The sequence below is a fragment of the Bactrocera oleae genome, chromosome 4 (assembly GCF_042242935.1).
Source record: "Bactrocera oleae isolate idBacOlea1 chromosome 4, idBacOlea1, whole genome shotgun sequence".
Lineage (NCBI taxonomy): Eukaryota > Metazoa > Arthropoda > Insecta > Diptera > Tephritidae > Bactrocera > Bactrocera oleae.
In genome coordinates this window covers 71,296,128-71,316,387 of record NC_091538.1, presented here as the reverse complement: position 1 = coordinate 71,316,387, position 20,260 = coordinate 71,296,128, and the positions used below count along the sequence as shown (strand labels likewise).

The 20,260-nt window shown below is 35.3% G+C and overlaps 2 protein-coding genes across 6 annotated transcripts in view; one reads left to right on the top strand and one right to left on the bottom strand.

The window, feature by feature from the left end:
* Positions 1 to 43: 43 nt before the first annotated feature.
* On the bottom strand, positions 44 to 5,494 carry LOC106617613 (monocarboxylate transporter 13). Of its 3 annotated transcripts, XM_070108418.1 has the most exons (8): positions 2,571 to 2,728; positions 2,260 to 2,489; positions 2,027 to 2,196; positions 1,701 to 1,967; positions 1,433 to 1,639; positions 1,026 to 1,370; positions 805 to 970; positions 44 to 735 (listed from the first exon to the last, which is right to left on the bottom strand). In XM_070108418.1, exons 3-8 carry the CDS (start codon positions 2,105 to 2,107, stop codon positions 365 to 367), a joined length of 1,437 nt encoding a protein of 478 aa, XP_069964519.1. In that variant the 5' UTR covers positions 2,108 to 2,196; positions 2,260 to 2,489; positions 2,571 to 2,728; the 3' UTR covers positions 44 to 364. The 3 variants fall into 3 exon arrangements, with proteins under 3 accessions (XP_069964519.1, XP_036223258.2, XP_036223259.2); XM_036367365.2 differs by lacking the exons at positions 2,260 to 2,489; positions 2,571 to 2,728 and adding an exon at positions 5,355 to 5,494; XM_036367366.2 differs by lacking the exons at positions 2,260 to 2,489; positions 2,571 to 2,728 and adding an exon at positions 2,743 to 2,827.
* Positions 5,495 to 6,465: 971 nt separating this feature from the next.
* The window catches only part of Usp15-31 (Ubiquitin specific protease 15/31), a 30,495-nt gene continuing 16,700 nt past the window's right edge, over positions 6,466 to 20,260 (top strand). For 2 of the 3 annotated variants that reach the window (XM_014247412.3, XM_014247403.3), the window contains exon 1: positions 6,466 to 7,608. In XM_014247412.3, the coding sequence (XP_014102887.2) occupies positions 6,958 to 7,608 (651 nt within the window). In that variant the 5' untranslated portion in view covers positions 6,466 to 6,957. The remainder of the gene's footprint in view (positions 7,609 to 20,260) is intronic. The other variant, XM_014247420.3, reaches the window with a different exon arrangement.

Below are 20,260 nucleotides of genomic sequence, written 5' to 3'. Positions count from 1 at the left end.
AAAACAAGCATACAAATTATAATTTTAATATTTATTTCTTTATTAATTTCGAAGTTTCATTGATATTTTGAAGTAAAAAATTACTATAGTTAAAGTATATAAAATAGTCTTGCATACTTATACGTAATAATAAATATCTTGCAATTCATATATGAATTGCGTTCATTGGCATAATATCACATATAAAGTCCAGTTAATGCAGACTTCATTAATCTCCATTACATTATAATTTAACTTAATCAATTTAAATCTATAAATATGTACAATACATATATAGTAAACAAGTATTAAATTCAAAATGGTTTTCATAACACCAAAAAAGTAATACTGTGTCAAACTCTGGTGCTTTCGCAACTTTAGATATTCAGCAGACGCTCATTTTGTTGTATTCTTCACTTCCTGCTGCTGCTGCCTTTCTTGCTCTCTGACTCTTCCGGTGCTGGCAGAAAAGCTCTGGAGCCCAAACCAATACAACCAACAACAGTAAAATATTTTGTGCATGCAAACACAGTATGTAAGAGTGTGTATAATCACGTATCCAACCAAGTAATTGGCCAATAGTAATAACAAGCACACCTTTGGCTATCATATTCAAACCCAAGCCGCCTGGTAGTTTTTCTGGTCGGCAATGACTTGAAATTGTTAGATTATTGTTCAGCACTGTGGCCGATTTGGTCATGCCAGTAAAAATTGACATTACGATGATTGTGGTCATATCCATGGATTCGGCAAGTGCTAAATAAGAAACCAATAGACAAATTACTCGCTATTCTGGAATTTAACAAAGTTAACCGAGCACTATACCTGCACGCGAAATAAGTAAGCCCACCGTTCCCAATAGGAATACAAGACGATAGGGTATTTTTAACTTGTCAGTGATGCAGGGCAATAAAAGTCGGCATACAATATCGGCGCCAGCCACCGTAGACATGCATGTTGCTGTATTGAAAGACGAAAGTCCAACTGAGTACTAAAAAAATAGATGATTAAAGAACACATATAAAGATAAGGACTTTGCAACAAACCTGCAGGAAATGCGGAAACAACATAGTGAACTGTATAGTGGATGTGTAAACTAAACCCATGCCAACAATGATACTCCAGAAAGTAGTATCTCTGAGTAATTCTAAATCCATGGCTTGCACCAATCGCTGGGTCACATTATGACAGCAATGCTCCCTAGATGGACTAACATTAGTATTCGCCTGTTCTTTCTTCATTAATTTACTGTTTTCAGCTTCATTCTCTTTGAATTGTGGTGGCACTGATTTGTTTTTCTCATCATCTGTTGATAACAATAGACGCAAATGTTGTCGATTATTGTGTCTGATTGGAGCAGCTAGTGGTTTTAGCAACGCAGCGCCAATTAGCTGTAATAATTATTTTGTTAGAAGCCAAAAGAAAAAACATACTTAATTTCTAGCAAACTTACGCCAATTAGAGAAAATAGTGACATAGCAAAGACAGTGGCTCGAAAACCATAGTTATCTAGAAGTAAGCGTACTACATGCGGTACTGTCACCTGACCTACGCCGGAACCAGCCAAGGATAATCCCACGGCCCGACCACGTTTTGTGTTAAAATACGAACTAATAGCCATAAATGTGGATGGTGTTATTAAACCGAGTCCAAGACCAACCTACGAACGATATCGAAATCATTAAATATTAATTTTAAGTAAATATTAAGTTTTGACTCACAAATAAACTGTAGCCAACAATAAAATGCCAGCTTTCCGTTGCGAATGCACAAAGCAGCAAACCAAATGAAACAAACAAAATCCCAGTCACTGCGACATTGCGCTGCTTAAACGTCTTTATAGCCGGTCCAATGAATAAACCGGAGAAATTCAATGTCAAACTGCTTAAATTTAAAATTAATGCCGCGGTGAAAGTTTGCTCCTGCATACTTTTTAATTTGGCACCGAATAGCAAGCCGAAAACGGAGTGTATATATTGGTTTGTCATCTAAAAGCGAAATAGTGAATCCTGATTTTAAACTTTTTTGCTATAAACTGTTCACTTACATTTATTAATGCCACAGCGCCTACAATCACCCATCCCCGACCGCCGTCTGGCACAGTTGCACTCGTCTGTGCAGCTTCCATGATAATAGGCTTGTAATAGCAATACGACTAAGCTTTACTGTTTTTGTGGCCGTTTAACAATTGCTTTTTTTTATTAATGGAAACAGCGACTGAAAGAAAGTGAGTTTAATTTGCATCATATATTGCGAGATATAAACACTTCATTTATTTACTCAGCCATTTTATCTTTTGTTATTTGTATTTATAAAACTGATAAGCAAATTCATCTCATTGATAAGATATAAAAATAAATTTCGTTTAGCTGTCCAAACCGAATGCCCATGAGTCGGTAATATACTAGATTAGAGATGTAAATTTTAGAAATGTACTATGCCAATGACTATTTGGCGTAATTGAATTAATTCTCCACTTAACAACGAGATGTGCGAGTAAAAAAATGCGACTAAAATATTATCCAAATAATATTTATATGTGTATTAATTTGATTAATTCTCAATGTAAATGTAATGTGTATCATATGTACACGGTTACACATATGTATATTCTTTACTATTTTAAGAATTTAAAGCCTCCTCGCGGTAACATTTTATTTTTGAATTTTTATTTATACGTAAGTATGTATATATTCATATTTTCGTGCGTATATATCTGTACGAAAAGTAACTTGAAGTTTATGCATTGTCGTTTAATATTACATTTAATTTTATTTTGTCACTGTCCTTTTATTCAAGCAATGTCCCGTCAATAATTAATATAAACAAAAGAATTCATTTGTTTACTCACTGTGTCCGTAACTTTTTTATAGTATTTACATTTTTTTTTTTGTACGAAAAATAGAAGAAACAATAAAAATGGGTTGCCAAGCTTACTCTTGAATTGTATTTGGTGCGTATATCTTTCTTAAATTAATTGGGCATTTCAATTTAACTTTTAGAACTTTAATATTATATCAGCAACTTGGACAAAATTCTTTGAAAAAAAATGTGGTAAATGTATAGTTTAGGTCCCCCAACTAAGAAGGCCTCAAAAATGATTTTTTTTTTGGAAATCGACTTATTTTTAGGCGTAAATTACAAATCCGTGAGCGGAAAGTGGATTTTTTCAATATTTCTATTTTTTTTAAACTTTTTGAAAAAAAATCGTGTTATTTAATTTTTTTTTATAAATATGCATTAAAAATAAAAAACTGTGATACATTTAAATTAATTGTTTTATTTTTTTCTATGAAAAAATCACATATTGTTCAAGTTTTTTGGTGTATTTATTCCTCTTCTTCATAAACGTTTCTGAAACTTTATATTAAAATATCAATGTTAGTGCACTTTTATTGTGATATTAATAATTACACTCTGCATCGTGATGAAAATTATCATTGAGGTTGAGAGCAGCGAAAAGGAGTTTGACGCGATTGAATTATGAACACCCCGGTTTCGGATCGAGCAGGGTTATTTTCTTGAAGCGCGGCCCAAGGCCGCCAGTGCGGAAAGGAGTTCGACGATCTCCGATATTCGTCCATACCATCAGATCGCGGCGCAATATAAATTGTGACTGTTACATTTCTTCAGTATACTTTTTTCATAAGAAAATGATTAACACGCTGAACTGGTAATTACAGCTAAATGATCTAAATTCTACAGAATTTTGCCGCTACAACACAACAACTAAGTGACTTGAATATGTGATATGTGCAACGTGTGTTAAATAAATTTTGAAAAATATACATAAATTATTGAAAAAATTCACTTTCCGCTCTCGGATTTGTAATCTACGCGTAATTTTTGAGGCCTCCTTAGTTGGGGGACCTAAACTATACATTTACCAAAAATGTATATTGATTAAACGCAGGGACGACTTAATCTATTCTCTGTAAATAAATTTACTATTTCAATCGAAATTCGAGCAACAGAATATTTTAATATGCATTGGAAACTCTATTACTGAATTCATAAACTAATTTGCGCGCCATCTAACGGTAGAGAGTGAATGTTTACGGAAGACGGTATTTCAAAAAAAAAAAAGTTAAGTTGTTTTCAAAACCATTTCGTAATACGGGTTTTGTTTAAATATTTAATAATAGGTCATCTTGCGCGGCCAAGGCCCTTTGCTACTCATTTCATGCATGCAGTCAAGCAAAGTGTGATAGTTCATGTGCTCGCAATTAACCACTTCAATCCGGTTAATTATTATTTGTTACACTTTGAAATATATAAATAAACCAAAAACAACATCTGCTACTCGAAAATAAGCTGGGTAACGCGCAATTGTACACCGCGGGCACAATCTGCTCTTCGTACCTACATTGTATGTACATACCTATGTATGTCTATCATTCTCGGCTGATGACCGTTATCAGTATTAATTATTGCAAGAAAATTGCAGCGTGGTTCAAAAAAAAATATAAAAAAATTTAAAAGCATCATTATTTTGACGAATGGAGCGGCACAAGTCGACCGGGTCCCAACGAGTGCGTACTTTTCTGGGTAATCCAGTTTAATCTGGTTTTGAAGTGGATTTAAACATTACGACCAGCACTCTTATCAGCAGAGTTTAGTTTTTGTGTGTTTGTAATGAAATAAAACCAGTTTAAAATGGCTAGTCATAGTATGTTGTCTTTGAATTAAACGCTAGTAAGTTTATTTACTTCGTAGCCAAAGAAACTTAATCGCTTTGCAACATACCTACATAGAATACTTTTACTAGCAAAATCTGGTATTTTTTTGGCATCCGGAGATAATCAGTACGTGACACCCAATTAAATTAATTATTTTGTATTTTCCAAGAAATATTTGTTTACCTAAATTCTTGGGGTCAGATCTTAGGTCAAGCCATTTATTGTAGATCACATTGGTTCAGTAAGAGGCAGTTTTTTTTATAAAACGGAATGAAATTAAGACAGGGTACACATATACACACATGTACATATGAAAATTATCCGCAGATGTGATATTTTTATTTTTATTTTAAAATTCATGGTTTTTCTTTTTAGTTTTGGTTACGTATGTATTTTAATGTTAACTATGGCATTAAATGTTTAGTCAAATTTTTTCGAACTTTGGTGTTTTAAACAAATTTCCGAATGATAATGTTTATATGTAAGTTGTATATATCTTTAATTGAATTTCATAGTGATTATTAAATTAAATCCGTCTATAAAGATAATATCAAAGAGATAAAACGGTTACATTGCATAATTACAGTTTATTACCCGTAAATACATATAACAATGTCTCTTAAGACGTCAATATTAGCAACCAAAACATGAACAATAGCAGTTATCAAATAAATTTTATCTAAAAAAATAACTCACTTGGTACTTGCGAATATCACTTTTTCAAGTTAACAAATGTTACTTTTGAATAGCAAACGAGTATTTAATCACTTTCTATTAACACTGCTTTTCGCTTCGCAGTTGCGGACAGAATGAGGTATGTTTAAGATTGTGAGAAGATCTTATAAGACTAGCGCTTAGTGCACGTTGTCATTGTTTTGTAAATAAACTCAACGCTTGAAAAACATTGCTGAGTACTTGTATAACTACAAAATAATATATTTTGAAGAATTTTCTTAAGGTGGTTAACAAATAAGTGGACTAATTAGTTAGAATTTCGTGAAAATGCTTTCCAGTTTTATTGGGCCCTTATCATTTATGTAAAGATCTTTAGCTGAATAAAATGAATTTAATATTAACGGTAATATCAGTTTTTGGTTAACGGTAATATCCGCTATTATTTGCAGTTCTGTATGGAATGAAATCATCATAAAGACATAGATCCTTTCGAAGCGAAATGCAACATTGTATTCTTTTTTTTTAAACGGCCACTTACAAGAAACAATAACGGTTTTCGAAAGTAAGTTGAAATTACTCAGCATAACACATCTACTGAAAGTTCAATACATTGAAAGAATTTGCATGGAAACTAACACATACACGCTGTCAAACTCATAAGCTCTTTGCTTAAAAAAGAGACAAACGATCACATGTGCAAAGACCTAAGAATTTAATAGAAACATTAAAAGATATCTCTAGCAGCGCTCTTTGGTAATTAGATTAATACATAATCATAAAAAAAATTATACCATCCTAAAAATCAACTCTGTTAAGAACACGTCAGAATATTGGCTATATTGAATCAGAGTTACCTTATTTTTTGAAATATATATATTTTTTTTTATTTTGCCGTTTATCGATTTATATATAAATTCCTACCAGTAAAAATGTTTAATTAGATTTTTTATTTAAGAAGCGTAAATATATATAGAGAGAGAGATTGGAATTACTAAAGCTTATAATATTAATTTATACTCATTCATTGAACTCAAACAAAAATGCAACTCTTAATTGAATAGATTAATCTGGCAACTTACGCCGCCGCAAAATCTTTGGCGGCGCTGTAATCTTTTTGTTACATTTATTTCGCTTTCATTGTGGATTTCGGTGCGCGACTGACGAGAACACTAAAAAATGGGCGAAAACCAATCGCTGAATATTGAATTGAGGGCAGAAAAGTTTTGCAGATTATCGTGAAAACATTTGTTTTAGAAAATCACTAAAGTCAAATGTACTAAGTGTGAAATATATCGTTATATGCATCTAAAACGAAGTTTGGGTGTTGCACAGCAAATCGAAATATAAAAGAAAAAAATAGAAACTAGAAGAGGGGAGAAATCGCGAAGCGGAAAGTTTCCAACTTGTCGGTGGAAGTGGAAAAAAGCAAAGTAGTGACGAAGAGAACGTGGAAACAAAAAAGTACGAAACAAAGCAAAAAATTATAATATTCATAGAAAATATCGTCAATTAAATACAAAAGAAGATACGTGAATTGGAATGCTGTTCGCATTTGCAGTGTAATTTCAACAAACACATGCCATTAATGTAAAATTCGAAAAGTTTTTATAATTTGACATCGAAGATGGGTACAAAAGAAGAAACGCCTGGGAAAGTGGGCGCTACGCCTGCATCGACGAACGTGTCCGCTGATAATAGAAACTCCAATATAACAAATGACGCGCATCAACAACAGCAACACCAGCATGGACAACTTCCAAAAGCTTCGGCAACGCCGCAAGTGATCATTGTGCCTGCATCTCAACCAACTACCGCAGCTAATAATGCCGCCAAGAAAATAAGGCGAGCTTTCTCTATGCCAAGGAACCCCTTCCGGTGGTCGCGCAAATTCAAAACTTCCAATTCGGCAGCAGACAATGCGAGTAGTGCTGGTGGAAGCAATTCTGCGATATCGTCGTGTGTTGGTGGGGGACGTGGGCGCGCCGGTAGTATCGTTTCACTAAGCAGCTACGAAGCCATTTGTAAGGACACTAATAGTGGAAATGGTGGTGCAGTAAGTGGCTCACACGAATCTAAAGCGAGCGACAGTATAAAAAGAGATACTATTGGCAAAGTTAGTGATCAAAAAATAGTAAATGGTAAACCAGTTTCCGGTGGAAATGAAGGCAACAACAACAACGCGGCCACAAATACAAATCGTATCCTAAGGCGTTCATCTTTCAGAAAATTTCTAAATCGTATTGCACAGCATGTTAGCACGTCAATTAATGTTGGGGTAAGTGCAATATTTTCCATATTTTTAATGACGATTCTGATACGTTCGATTTGAATAGAAAAATATTAATACCACAATACGATTTTCTAAACCTCAATTTCGGAAGTTAGTTTTTTCTACATATCGTATATAAATATATTTTATAGCAATATGGACTTCATGGAAATGGTCAATGATTCTATTGATATTTGAGATCAAAGTTTTAGTATTAGTATTTATTTGAGCTCTTCAGTCTAAAATTAATGCCCATTTGCCTCTATAATATACAAATACGTACCTCAAAAATTTCTGATGCAATAGTGAATTGGATGCCCAATAAAAAGCGAGTTTGTTTATTCTTTCGCTGTGGCAAGTCATATTGTTGGTATTTTTGAAAGAATCGCGGTTTGCTTTTGCTGGAATTTTCCTTCCGGAATGTGTGTCACGCAGTGACATGACGCAAAAAGGCTTTGGCGCCTCTATTGTTGCAGCTAAATGTTTACATTCAAAAAACGTATGCACTTACAACTGCAAAAGGCTGATTGCATTGTTATGCTCGGTTCGACAAACATACAATTCATTAATTTGAAAGTATTAAAAAATGTATGTTCTTATACAATTACAAAAAGAAACAAATTTCGAATAGCGTAATATTTAGATGTAAAGGCATTTTTTGTTTTTGTTTTTGTGTGTTGATAATTGAATTCTTTTTGATAATGCTTTAATTAGTACGTACGTATATTAAAAGAAATTTGAAGTGTTTGCTATACTTAGTGAAGGAGAACGGGCGAAGATCGGGGACGATTCTGCCTTGGCCCGGAATTCTCGGTGGAGTACCCGATGCTCTGCCACAATTTTTTGCAGTTTATTTTTCTCCAACAATTCATTACAATTGCAATTGTCAGAATCCGTTTAGAAACCTACCGAACTCGTATCAGTTTACAAATTTATTAAACAATATTCTTATATTGTGGAGTCATAGAATTGGTCAAAAGAAGTAACCCATTAGAAAATCAATCTATAATTGGTACGAGTCTTATATATTTCCCTCCAGTTGGATTTAAGTATGGATTTATATTAAGTTTATCTATGTAAACGTGACAAAGATTTAACTTTTTTTAATACATACTAGGCATGTTACTGTTAAGAAGCTATAAATACTAAATTTTCTAAGTTCAATTCTTCGTCGTATATAGAATTGAAGATTTTTAAAATATATTTCAGACGAAACCCGCAAAGTCCACGTCATTTGACACCTTTGTTTTGTTAAAATGCAATAAGATTCTTTGTCAGCCTTTTGTTGAGTGTTTGATTGTTTGTCTTGTTTACGTTTGTTGTTGTTAGTATTGGCTCGGTGATTCACGCCGAAAACATTCCTGCCATAGTATGATAATACTATTTACTTTCACCCCTTCTTGCGTGCATATGCTGAAGAAGCCATCAGGCATGTAAAGCAAATTGCTTTCAAAATAGTTGCAAATCGGAATGTTTTTCGAAATTAGCTTTAAATCACAGCATATTTTTAACAATAATTTATTATTTCAGAATTTTCAGGAAGTATTATTATTTCTAAATTCAGTTGTTTATTTTTGTATATAGGTACTTAATATTTTATTATTAAATTAATATTATTTTGATTGTAGATACATATATTAGAAAATTTTAAATAAATTAATAGTTAGCTGCAATATGAAATTAAATTTTTGAACAATTTCCTCACTAAGATATTTAATTTAGTAAAGTATTAAAATTTTAATAAGATAAGCATGGAAAAACTCCAATTAGAGCGGGAAAATTTATCGATATGCTCAAATTGACCAACATTTTTAACTAATTGTGATATCGTTAAATCAAATTAGAAACAATTTGTAGTGAGGATTCACTGTTCGGTTGATTCTCTCAAATTTTCGCTGGAAAATACTTCACCATATAAAAAATACTTTCTGAATGTAATTTTTGGGCGGTATCGCGCTGGTCACAGCTTTGTAACTACTTGTACTTCTATTAAATTGAAATAAAAACTTCACTTGGTCCGTTGGTCCGTCTGTTGGCATTTTCAAATATACTTTTATGCCTTTTCCCCTTCACGGTATTCGTAAGTGCATACTTGTATATGGCCTTTCGCTTTTCTTCTGCTGGCTTAGCTGTCACCATGTTTTTTATCGCACTTTTGCATTGTTTGAAAAAATTCTCATATCAACTATAACAAAAACAACAAAACATAATATGTATGTACATATGTATCTAGGACGCAACAAGTACAACAAGTGATTCCGAAGTTCATTGCTTTTACATATGTATGTATCTACGTATGTATGTATGTATTTAGAAGTAATCGCATGTAATGCATTTTGCAGGCGGTTGTATTTTGTTGAAAAGTAGTTGTGATTTTTCATTGTTATATTCTCGAACAGGAGCTATTTCTGATGTTATTTATTGTTGATAACTTTTGATTGTTGTTGTTGTTGTCTTTATTATTCTTTGCTGCTGCTGGCAGTCTAATTCGTCTTAATAATCAGTTTTAGTTGCTAAATTTCGTGTGGAGCATAACTATCGGAAGCATCGTATGACGGCGCTCTCATCATCATAATTTCAATGTTGTTCTCTACTTAAACAAGTGCATATGTACAATATGTGTATATACATTGTGTTGTTGTTGTTGTTTGCATTGATTTGCTATTTCTCGGCATGCACTGGTTTATTTTGTTGACTATTTTATCAGTCTCCGTCTTGCCAGTTGGCATTGTGTGCATGTATGTTTGTATGTATTGTGTGCCGGCGTATATTTATAACTAATGTCAATATCACAACAATAACAGTAATGGCGAAAAGTTTGATTTCCCCCAAAGTCGTCACATGTGTGTATGTGTGTGTGTGTATACATCTTATCAGATAATTACGGGTGTCGCGACGTAAGCGGGGCAAATGAAATTAAAAAAATGCTCATGTACTTCCCACCGTACGCCCTTGTTTGGAGCAGCACGTGCACACTCCCTACTCCCTGCTAACCTTACACACTACGGCCTCAGGTATGCCGTCTACGTTTCGTTTTTGACTTTTAGCGATTTTTCGCGAGCGTCAATATTTCATGTTCACTTAACGTTTTCAATTCGCTCGCCACCAGTTGAATTCATTGAAATGTTAATTTACAGACTGATAATCATACTTGAGTGCATAGTATTTTACTTTCTGTATTATTGATGGGCCTATCCATGGCAACTAATGTGAAATTTTACTCTTTGCCACTTCGATATTTGAATTAACCAGAAAAGGGGAGGAGGGGAAGAGAGCGAACCAATCAAATTTTGAGACGTAAGCAATTGGCAATTGTCGAAAATATTTTGTTTTTGTAAGCAATGCACTTGTGGAATATTTCGCTCAATTTACATATTTATTTCTTGCTGGTTTTGTCTATGTTTATAATTTTTATTTTATTAATTTATATTTTCCAACATTTTATTTAGCATGTCTGCTATTTATTTCGTGTTTGTTTTCTTTCGTGTTTAACATTTTGTATTAAATTGTAGTATGGTTTTTATGTGTTTTCTGCACACAGCTTTTTGCTCCGCGCACGAATTTGTGAGATCATCTTATTGTGACGTTAATTACTTTTTTGCTTTATGCCTTTCTGCCTACGCTGACGTTGAACAGTCTGATTCAATAAAAATATATTATATATTATAAATATATACGTATGTATGGATGTATACAGGGAGGTATGATGGTAAACACTGGCAAAATTGTGTTCATTATCACCACCTCTCTCGATCGACTCTCTACTGTGTTCCAAATTGCCAATTCGTAGCCGATCGTAGCTTACATATTGTATCTGCTGCAAATGTTTCAGCTTTTACTTTGCACTTTTCTTTGTAATTTCGCAACTTTGCCGCAATATTGCCTGCAAAAGACAGCAACAGCGTCATAAGTGGGTTATTACGTAATATGTATTTTGATTGGAACACTAGACCGATTCACTCATAGAAGGAGATTAAGCAATGCGGCAGGCGGTAGTCAATTTATGAATAAACATATGCATGTCGAAATCAGTATCATCCATTTCAATTATACTGCTCGCAATCTAGTTATATATAGTACATGCAGTTCTATAAATGCTCATAAAATATACAAACAGCAAAAATATGAGCATAGAAGTGCAGATTTGATGTTGTTTTTTGACGTATTTTCATCAAGAATTTAGACTTGTAAAATATATCTCTTGGACAAATGCCCTAGTCAACACGCAAATAACTGTGAAAGAGCCTTATTATTATACCCTGAACAGGGTATATTAAGTTTGTTTGTCGCGAAGTTTGTAACATCCAGAAAGAAACGTCGGAGACCGAAATGATCAGCATAATGAGCTTGACCATCTGTCTGTCTGTCTGTATATACACGAACTAGTCGCTCAGTTTTCGAGATATCAAAATCCTTTTCTCCCCAATAAGCTGCTTATTTGTTGAAATCGCCGATATCGTCATATAGCTGCCGTATAAACTGACCGATAAACATCATATTCTTGTAAAAAAAAAACTTTTTTATTTGACAAGATATCGTCACGAAATTTGGCATAAATTACTATCTAAGACATCGCTAGAATCTGCGAACAAATAGTTTAGAATGGACCACAATGGTATATAGCTGCCATACAAACTGATCGATCAAACTCACATATAAAATTCAGTGTATGAAAAACTTTTTCTTTGACAAGATATCGTCACGCAACCATGGCGTATATTATAATTCAAGGCAGCGCTACCATGTCCGAACGAATTGTTCAGATCGGACAACTACTCTTAAAAAAAATAGCTGCCATACGAACTCACCGTTTTATGGTAAATCAAGAGAAAGTTCTTTTTATACCACTTTATGCCATAAGAAATGTACCTGTGTAGGGTATTAAAGCTTCCGTGCAGCCGATGTCGTCTGAACGAAAACGAGCCATTGTGTCTTTCAATTCAACACATGCAAGCTAATTTAGCAAGCATTTTATCACTCAACGAACAGATAACACGAAGTTTCTGTGATCTCAAGCAGTATTCCCCAAAAGTGCTTCAGAAAAAATTTATATCAATTAATTCATAACGGTTTTGTCATGCCGTAATCGCTTGTGATATATAGGTATGTATGTTGTAAGCGAAACTTGAAGAATATTTCTTAAAAAGTAAGCACGGTTATGATAATAATGTTTACATACATACATATGTACATAGGTATACATATGTATAATGTTATGTAAGCAAAATTGGCGGCATTCTAATGATGCTGATGATGATTTTCCTGGCTTTCGCAATGATGTTGACTTCCGTAAGCTTTGTTTATAGTCAGCATGAAATTTATTTCGCTTGTTCCTTTGCGCTCAGCTCAGATTTTGCATATGAATGAACAAGTGGCAAGTGACGACTCTGTGCCGCCCCGTGAATCCGCTGCGGCCATCTACACATTTAATTCAGTTACATACCTACATAGAATCATATGAAATGTCTGCGTGTTTGTGTGTGTGTATCTACACTTGTTGAAATTAGCGGCGCATATTTGCATAAAACACACGCGACGCAAGTACCCTTTACCCCTCCTTACCTGCCCGTTGCGCTTTTTGTGTGATGTAGATTTTTTTCTGTGCGCTTAGATTTTCATTGGCAAAATTTAACCAAGGGAATTTTAGCGTGTGCATATTTATACATGCATACATACATATATACAATTGATTCAATAAAAAACAACACAAAAAACATACTCCAATACATATGAACGTACATATGTGGCATATATGTATATACATATGTATTTCAATCTACATATGTTTGTATGTATGTATGCGCGTGTAAATTAAAAAGTGGCAAGCGTGTGTGTGTCTTTCTTTTTTAGAAAGCTCTAAACATTCGCGGCAATGTGCGAATTATTGTGTATTTTGTGTTGAATTCATTCTCAAGGTAAAATCAATTGAGATCAAACTAATTGAAATGAATCTAAATGCCAACAAAGTGGACAGCAGGCCGCTTCTACGCTTGAACTGGATGCGGCTGGCCGTATGACGACCGCTAATGCCGGCCTATTGTTGTTGGTTGCTGGCCGGATGGCGTTTTGATGTACAGCTGTATATTGTACACAGGTTGATGGCGTGTCGCGTTTGTGCAACATTTCCATCATATAGTTTTGTGCAAAATTGCGAAATTACAAAAACAAAAGCGGCGTAAAATTAAAGAATATGCGGCTAAGAAAGGGCGCACAAGTTTTCGCTTCGACTCAACTTCTACTTTAAATTGACTGATTAATACTGATTCTGGAGGCTGGATGCTGGATGAGCGGTCTTTAGTGACGAACTTCAATTTTATGGTAGCTTCGGGATTATTGAATTTTCTTAAGTTTAAGTATGCGGCAATGTGATTACTCTCAAAACCAATAAACAACAGCTAAGTTCTAACTTTCTTCTTTTTAATTTCCTTTCCCAAAATCAGGTATGTGTTCACAATAACCTATTTTTCAAATTAAACGAAGTCAGTTATCTAACAAAAAACGTGAGTTTCGTATGCAACATGTTTGAACTGTTTGAAAAAATCTCTTGAAAAAAATGAGAGGCATAATCTACTCCTTGAAAAAGTCTCTCCCACATCCTCTTTGGCAAAGTCTAAAAACTATTAGCACGAAAGGTAGGTTTAACGGGGTGTAAAAAATGTTTTTGTTGTGCGGAAGTTGCAAATATTTTACGGCTTCGCATGTGTGCATTTAAATATTTATATTTGCCTGTGTTTGTATGTACTCGTTTAGTAGATAGAAGTACACATGCCGAGTAAATAATTTGTGCAGCAACAAACGACAATGATGTGAGCAACTCGTAAATGTCTATTTTTCCACACTCTAAACTTACGTGAGCTATTTTAGGCAACTATGACCGGAGTACAATGGTCTGATAATTTCGTTTGGGAATTCAGCGAAGCGACTGATATTCGCTCTGCGACAGGCGTGTGGCGCTGTAGGTAGGTGTTTAAACAGATGTGACCAGTGCAACCTGTTGATTTCAGCTAACCTCGGAATGGGAATACGTTGACACCACTTAAGTGAACATTTTTAGCACTCTGTTGTGCCAGATTTAACTATTGTAATAATTCGCCGACTATAATATTCAAAATAAATTGCGCAGATACTAACATCCAAACAAACAAGTTAGTTATCTTAATTTAGTTTTAATGAAAGAATCATGTACATAAAACGGAAATGGAAACAATGTACATATCATACATGAAACATTATTTTCTTGTTGATGGTATTGGAAAATTTTGCGCTTTCTGAAATCTACAAAAGTCAGAGAAAATTGTTTCATACTACTAAGAATAGTTATTAGAAAAAAGAATGTCAACACGCACCTCTGATCTATATTGATTTTCAGCATACCGATCATCATCAGTACAACACAGTAATGATCGCTACCGCTGGAGTTAAAAAAATCCACTATGATTTGTATTTTTATAGCCTTAACATCGGATATTAAGTTTGCTAAGTTTATTACAACCGAAGAAAATGTCAGAGACCCTATAAAATATACAGGTTGGTTGGTCTCACCAAGATATAGCATTAGCTTACAATTTTTTATTTCTCAAGTTGGTACATCTGTCGTGAGAACACATGCAAAGTTACAAGTCATTCTGTCATTTAATTCTTTGTTTACAAGCCATTTGAAGTTGACGTGTCACAGTATTTTTTAATATGGAAAAAATCAAATATCGCGCAGTGATTAGATTCTTAGATTTGAAAGGTTTAAAAGCAAATAAAATTTATGAACAATTGTTAGAAGTGTATAAGGAGTTCGCACCGTTGAATTTTGGGCTGGTGAATTTAAACGTGTTCGTACTAGGCTTGAAGACGATCCTCACCAGAAATCATTGAGCAAGTTCATAATATTGTTAGTATAGATACAAATTTGACTAAGAGTGAAATGCCAACGCCATAGGCATCTCAGACAAACGAGTACTTGATATTTTACATGGAGAATTACATATGAATTAAGAATTCAACAAAAACTAGATCGAAAACAAATTCTTCAGCATAATTTGGAGCGTATTAAGCAGAATAAAACCGTTTATTGCGTCATTTTATAACAATGGGTGAGACTTGGATCTACCAGCATTACAGTGGACTGAAGCTGGTTGTTCAGCTCAAAAGCAGGTGGAGTCACAACGTTCAGCAAAGAAGGTTATGCCATCAGTTTTCTGGAATGCAAAATGAAGTTTGTTGATTGATTATCTGTAGAAAGGTAAAAAAAAATCAACTCCGAATATTATTGCAGCTAATTTGGATCAGCTGGATGAAAAAAAAGACCTGGTTTTTAGACCAAAAAATCATAATTTACATCAAAATTCAACAAATTAAAGTACGAATTGTTGGAGCATCCACCGCATTCACCAATTTTGGCTCCCAGCGACTACTACCTCTTCAAAGACCTGAAACAATTGCTTCGTGGAAAGTGTTTTTAGTCGAATGAAGAAGCTATGTATTACAGCTGTAATCGTATTTTGCAGAGCTTCCGGAAAGTCATTATAGGGATAGCATAAAATTATTGGTGAATCATTGGAATAAGCGTATTTTAGTTAAGGGAGATTATATTGAATAAAATAATATATTTCGTACCGTACTGTATTTTTACATTTCGAGCGTAAAAAGTTTTCAACCAACCTTTATACGCGATCTGGAATATTGCACACGTTCTTTTCTCCCCAAGAAGCTGCTAATTTTGAATTGTTGTTGTAGCGGTTACCTAATCTACGCTTGGGTGGTAAGATTTAAGTTGATTGTCATCGAAATCATCTAACGGTAGGCCAGGAAACGTGCTGTTTCGATGGGTTGGACCATAGGGAGAGGGGTGTTAGATGACTGAGGTTCGCCGGGCATGCAAAGTGGATCAAGGTAAGACGGCTCGATTGTCCCTAGAAAGCGGCTCTGCGAAAACCCTTGTCCTATTTTGTTTACAAACAATCAATGTATAAGGTATACAGATTTACTATCGAAGTATGTGTTAAATATTTAGTAAAATATGGATTTTAAATAGTGATTTCAGTATACAGAAACAAACAAATGTATATATCTTTTATAAAACTATAAGCTGTTGTTTAATCAAGCATTTTAAAGAGAACAATTGCAGGTATTTTTGTTTATCTGTTTGTCGTCTATAAAACTTTGAATGATTCTCCGTTTTGACTGATTAGAACAACCGTTGTTAGATTATAGCAACGTGCTTATCACAATCTGGCGAAATAATACATTCAAGCGCCACCTACACACGACGCGCACAGCAGAATATATAATATTAAATACTGTTTTGCACCCGACATTCGAAATTTTTTGGTCAGATAGTCAACCAGGAGGATGGAAGTATCTATCTTCATTTTTGTACAATGTATTTATGTACAATAGTTACACTATGCAAAATAGTACTCAAATATTTCATCAAATTTCTTTAATAAAAATTGTTATAATTGCTTTTCTAAATTAACACTTATACAACACTCAACTTTTTCGGAATATTGCTTTATACAAGCAAGTAATTGTAGACGCATTTTTATGTATTAATTTTATGAACAAACTCCAAATTCTCATTAGTATACTCGTATAATATTTTGAAATTGCAAAAATGTTTTTTTAAATTGTTTTGCAATTTTTTCGAGAACTTGTGGTTTATATGTTCATATATCCACATAATTATATAAAATTAAGTAAATAGGTCGTGCGACCCGCTGTTTGTGGGCAAATATCGTCAGTTTCACTGCCGATGTGCTTAACTTGTCGCCGGTATGTGCATACTTGTACATATGTATGGTGTGTGTGCGCGTACCGAGATATCTTTAGAGGTATGAATGTCAGGCCACAGTTGGTGTGTTTACACTTTGATAAGCGGTAATTTTGCCATTCAAGGTTGCGTTCTACGTAATTTCTTACGTTAATAGTTCAACTCGTTTCATTATCCGTGTGTGTGTGTAAATGCATGTAGATCTAACCTTTTCTCATTTGCCAAACTTTTTTGCTACCAACAATGCGATTGTGAATTTGTTTGCTCGCTGCTGTACACACAGATTGTATTGGTTGTAAATTAACTTTGTCTGGGTTAGCGCTTAGTTAAACAAATTAGATGACAAAAATATTGCACTTTATATAATCTTAAACTATTCCAATTGTAGCGGTTTGAGTAAATGTGCACTTATACACACCTCCTAAGAAGATAGGGGCGGATCCGCAGATAAAACTGAAAGCAATTCAAAATTTGCGACGTGAAAAAAAAAATGTCAAAAGAAAAGCTTGTATTTTATTGAAAACTTCGAAACTTTAAGTGAAATTTCTCAAAACTTTCATTTACCTGATATATAATAATAGCTATACCTATACCTATTTGCTCCGCGTTTGATATTTTCCCAATCTAGCAAAATCCAGGCAGGGGAGGAGACAATGCCGGGATGTTTCCACCTCACCCTCCTCCATACAACTTTCACAACTAGCATCGTTTAGTATTCTAAGCCGTTCCGCATGAGTTCCCATTGGACAGGGCCGAGTGAAAACTCCTACAAGGGCGGCGAGATGAAATATCTTCAAGGCGAGAGGATCCACCGACCTTCTTCGATCCAATCTCGGCCAGAAGGATCTCGCAGTCGCACAGGAGTTGGTTGTCGACCAGCTTCTGCTGAGTGCATGCGAGGTTCATATTCCAGAGCCAGAACGCAAGACGTTAGTGGAGATCCAACTCGATCCCACTCCGATGTGAGCGGGGCAAGGGTGCCCTCCCTGGCTAGCTCATCGGCTTTGCAGTTGCCAGCGATTCCGCTTTGACCAGGCACCCAAACGAGCCTGATATTGAAGTAGCCTGATGCTATTTCTAGTGAAGACAGACACTCCTTGACTAGCTTTGATTGCACGGTTAGCGCACTCAGAGCTAGTATTCCCGCTCTGCTGTCGTAGTGAATGCTTACCTCTCTAAACGAAGCTGCTCTTCGTAGCAGTACTTCTACCGCCGCCTTGATAGCAGCCACTTCCGCCTGAAAAACACTACAGGGGTTAGGTAGCCTGAAGCTAAGATTGAGGGAAAGCTTTTGACAGAAAACCCCCCTCCAACTTTCCCTCCTAACTTCGACCCATCCGAGATAAAGCTCACCGCACCTCTTCGTCAGCGGCTTCTTCCCATCCACATCTCCCTCGTCGGAATATGAATAGTGATCCAAAATTTTCAGGCCTCACAGTACACTTCGCTGCAATGCACCTGCCAGCAAGGTCCATAGTTGCTATGTTTAAAATAGCATTAAGGAATATCGTTGGTGTAGTCCGCAGTGTACCGGAGCTTCTGATGAGCGCCGCTTTTTGGACTCGCTCAAGCTTTTTAGCCAAAGTAGGCCTTTCGAGCGCCCTCCACCAGACAAACACACAATAGAATAATACTGGCTTGACTACGGTTTCGTATAGCCAGAGCACCACCTTTAGTGAGAGTGCCCACCGATGCCTTCTTAGCTCTCTCCTCGATGTTTGGCCTCCAATAAAGCTTCTGGCACGTTTGGGATCTTATACACTCCGCTACGACTCTTCTGTCGCAAAGAAGACTAAATATGAAGAGCCCCTAGCGGCGGTAAGCCAAGCACCTCCTGAATTATTATCCTCACTCTTTACCGGGGACGATTTCGTTCCCCTCGGTGAAGGTGTTCCCCCCAGGGAACCGCCCACCTTAGCAGAGGTCGGTTTCGACCTGCTTCCTCCCTCATCCTTAGTGTTTCGGTTTGTATTCATTGTTGTTAGGTCCCCACTCAGAGCCGCTATCCGCCTCTCGAAAGGTAGTCGCGCTTTTATGAGGCAATGCGTTCAGAGCCGACCAGCGCAAAGAAGGAGTCATCCCAACAAACACCTACCATACCAACTTGATGATGCCGGAAGGGAAACATACTCCAAGGCCTGTCATGGTTTTAACTGCACGGAAGCGGCCTTGGCATTAGCCCATCAGCCATTTCTGCAGGGTATGACCCCTGCATACTCAGGTGACAGAATACCACGACCACCAGCCCAGGAGTCCCTCATTACTCGTCTAACGAATCACAATCAAACTTTGATCCGTGTCCAATGCAGCTTTAGTCACAGCGCTAGTCTGTACGTTGCAGATCTGAGTCATCTGAGATAAGGGTTCCAGTGGAATTTCTAGTCCTCAGATATTGAAACTGGTTGAGGAATCAAACTCAGCTACCGCTCGTAGAACCGAAAATGATGTTATCTAAATAAATATTTATAAATTAAGGCATTTAAGTATCTAAATCTATTCATAAGACTTGATATGTGCGACATACGTCACAATCTGTAGAATTTCCATTTGAAAAACTGCAACGTAATCTTTATTTGCAAATTCTAATAATTTTTATTTCCCCATTTATGTATGTATGTATGTATGCAGAAGCAAGAATAAATGCACAATCATTTTCTTTGCTTAAAAGTTTACTTTACAAGCTTTTTGAGTTTCAACGAAGTTGTTTATCTCTTAATTATAAGGCGATTTGAAAGTTTCTTCACAGATCCGTCTACACTATTAAGCCTCCTTATGCGGGTATTCCACTTTCAAGTCAGAAAAAACACAATTTTGTGAATTTTCTTTTTTGAAGGAGGATAAGCTCCGAAAAAAAAATCGGGCGGTGTGCAAGATTTTCTACTTAAAATTATGTGA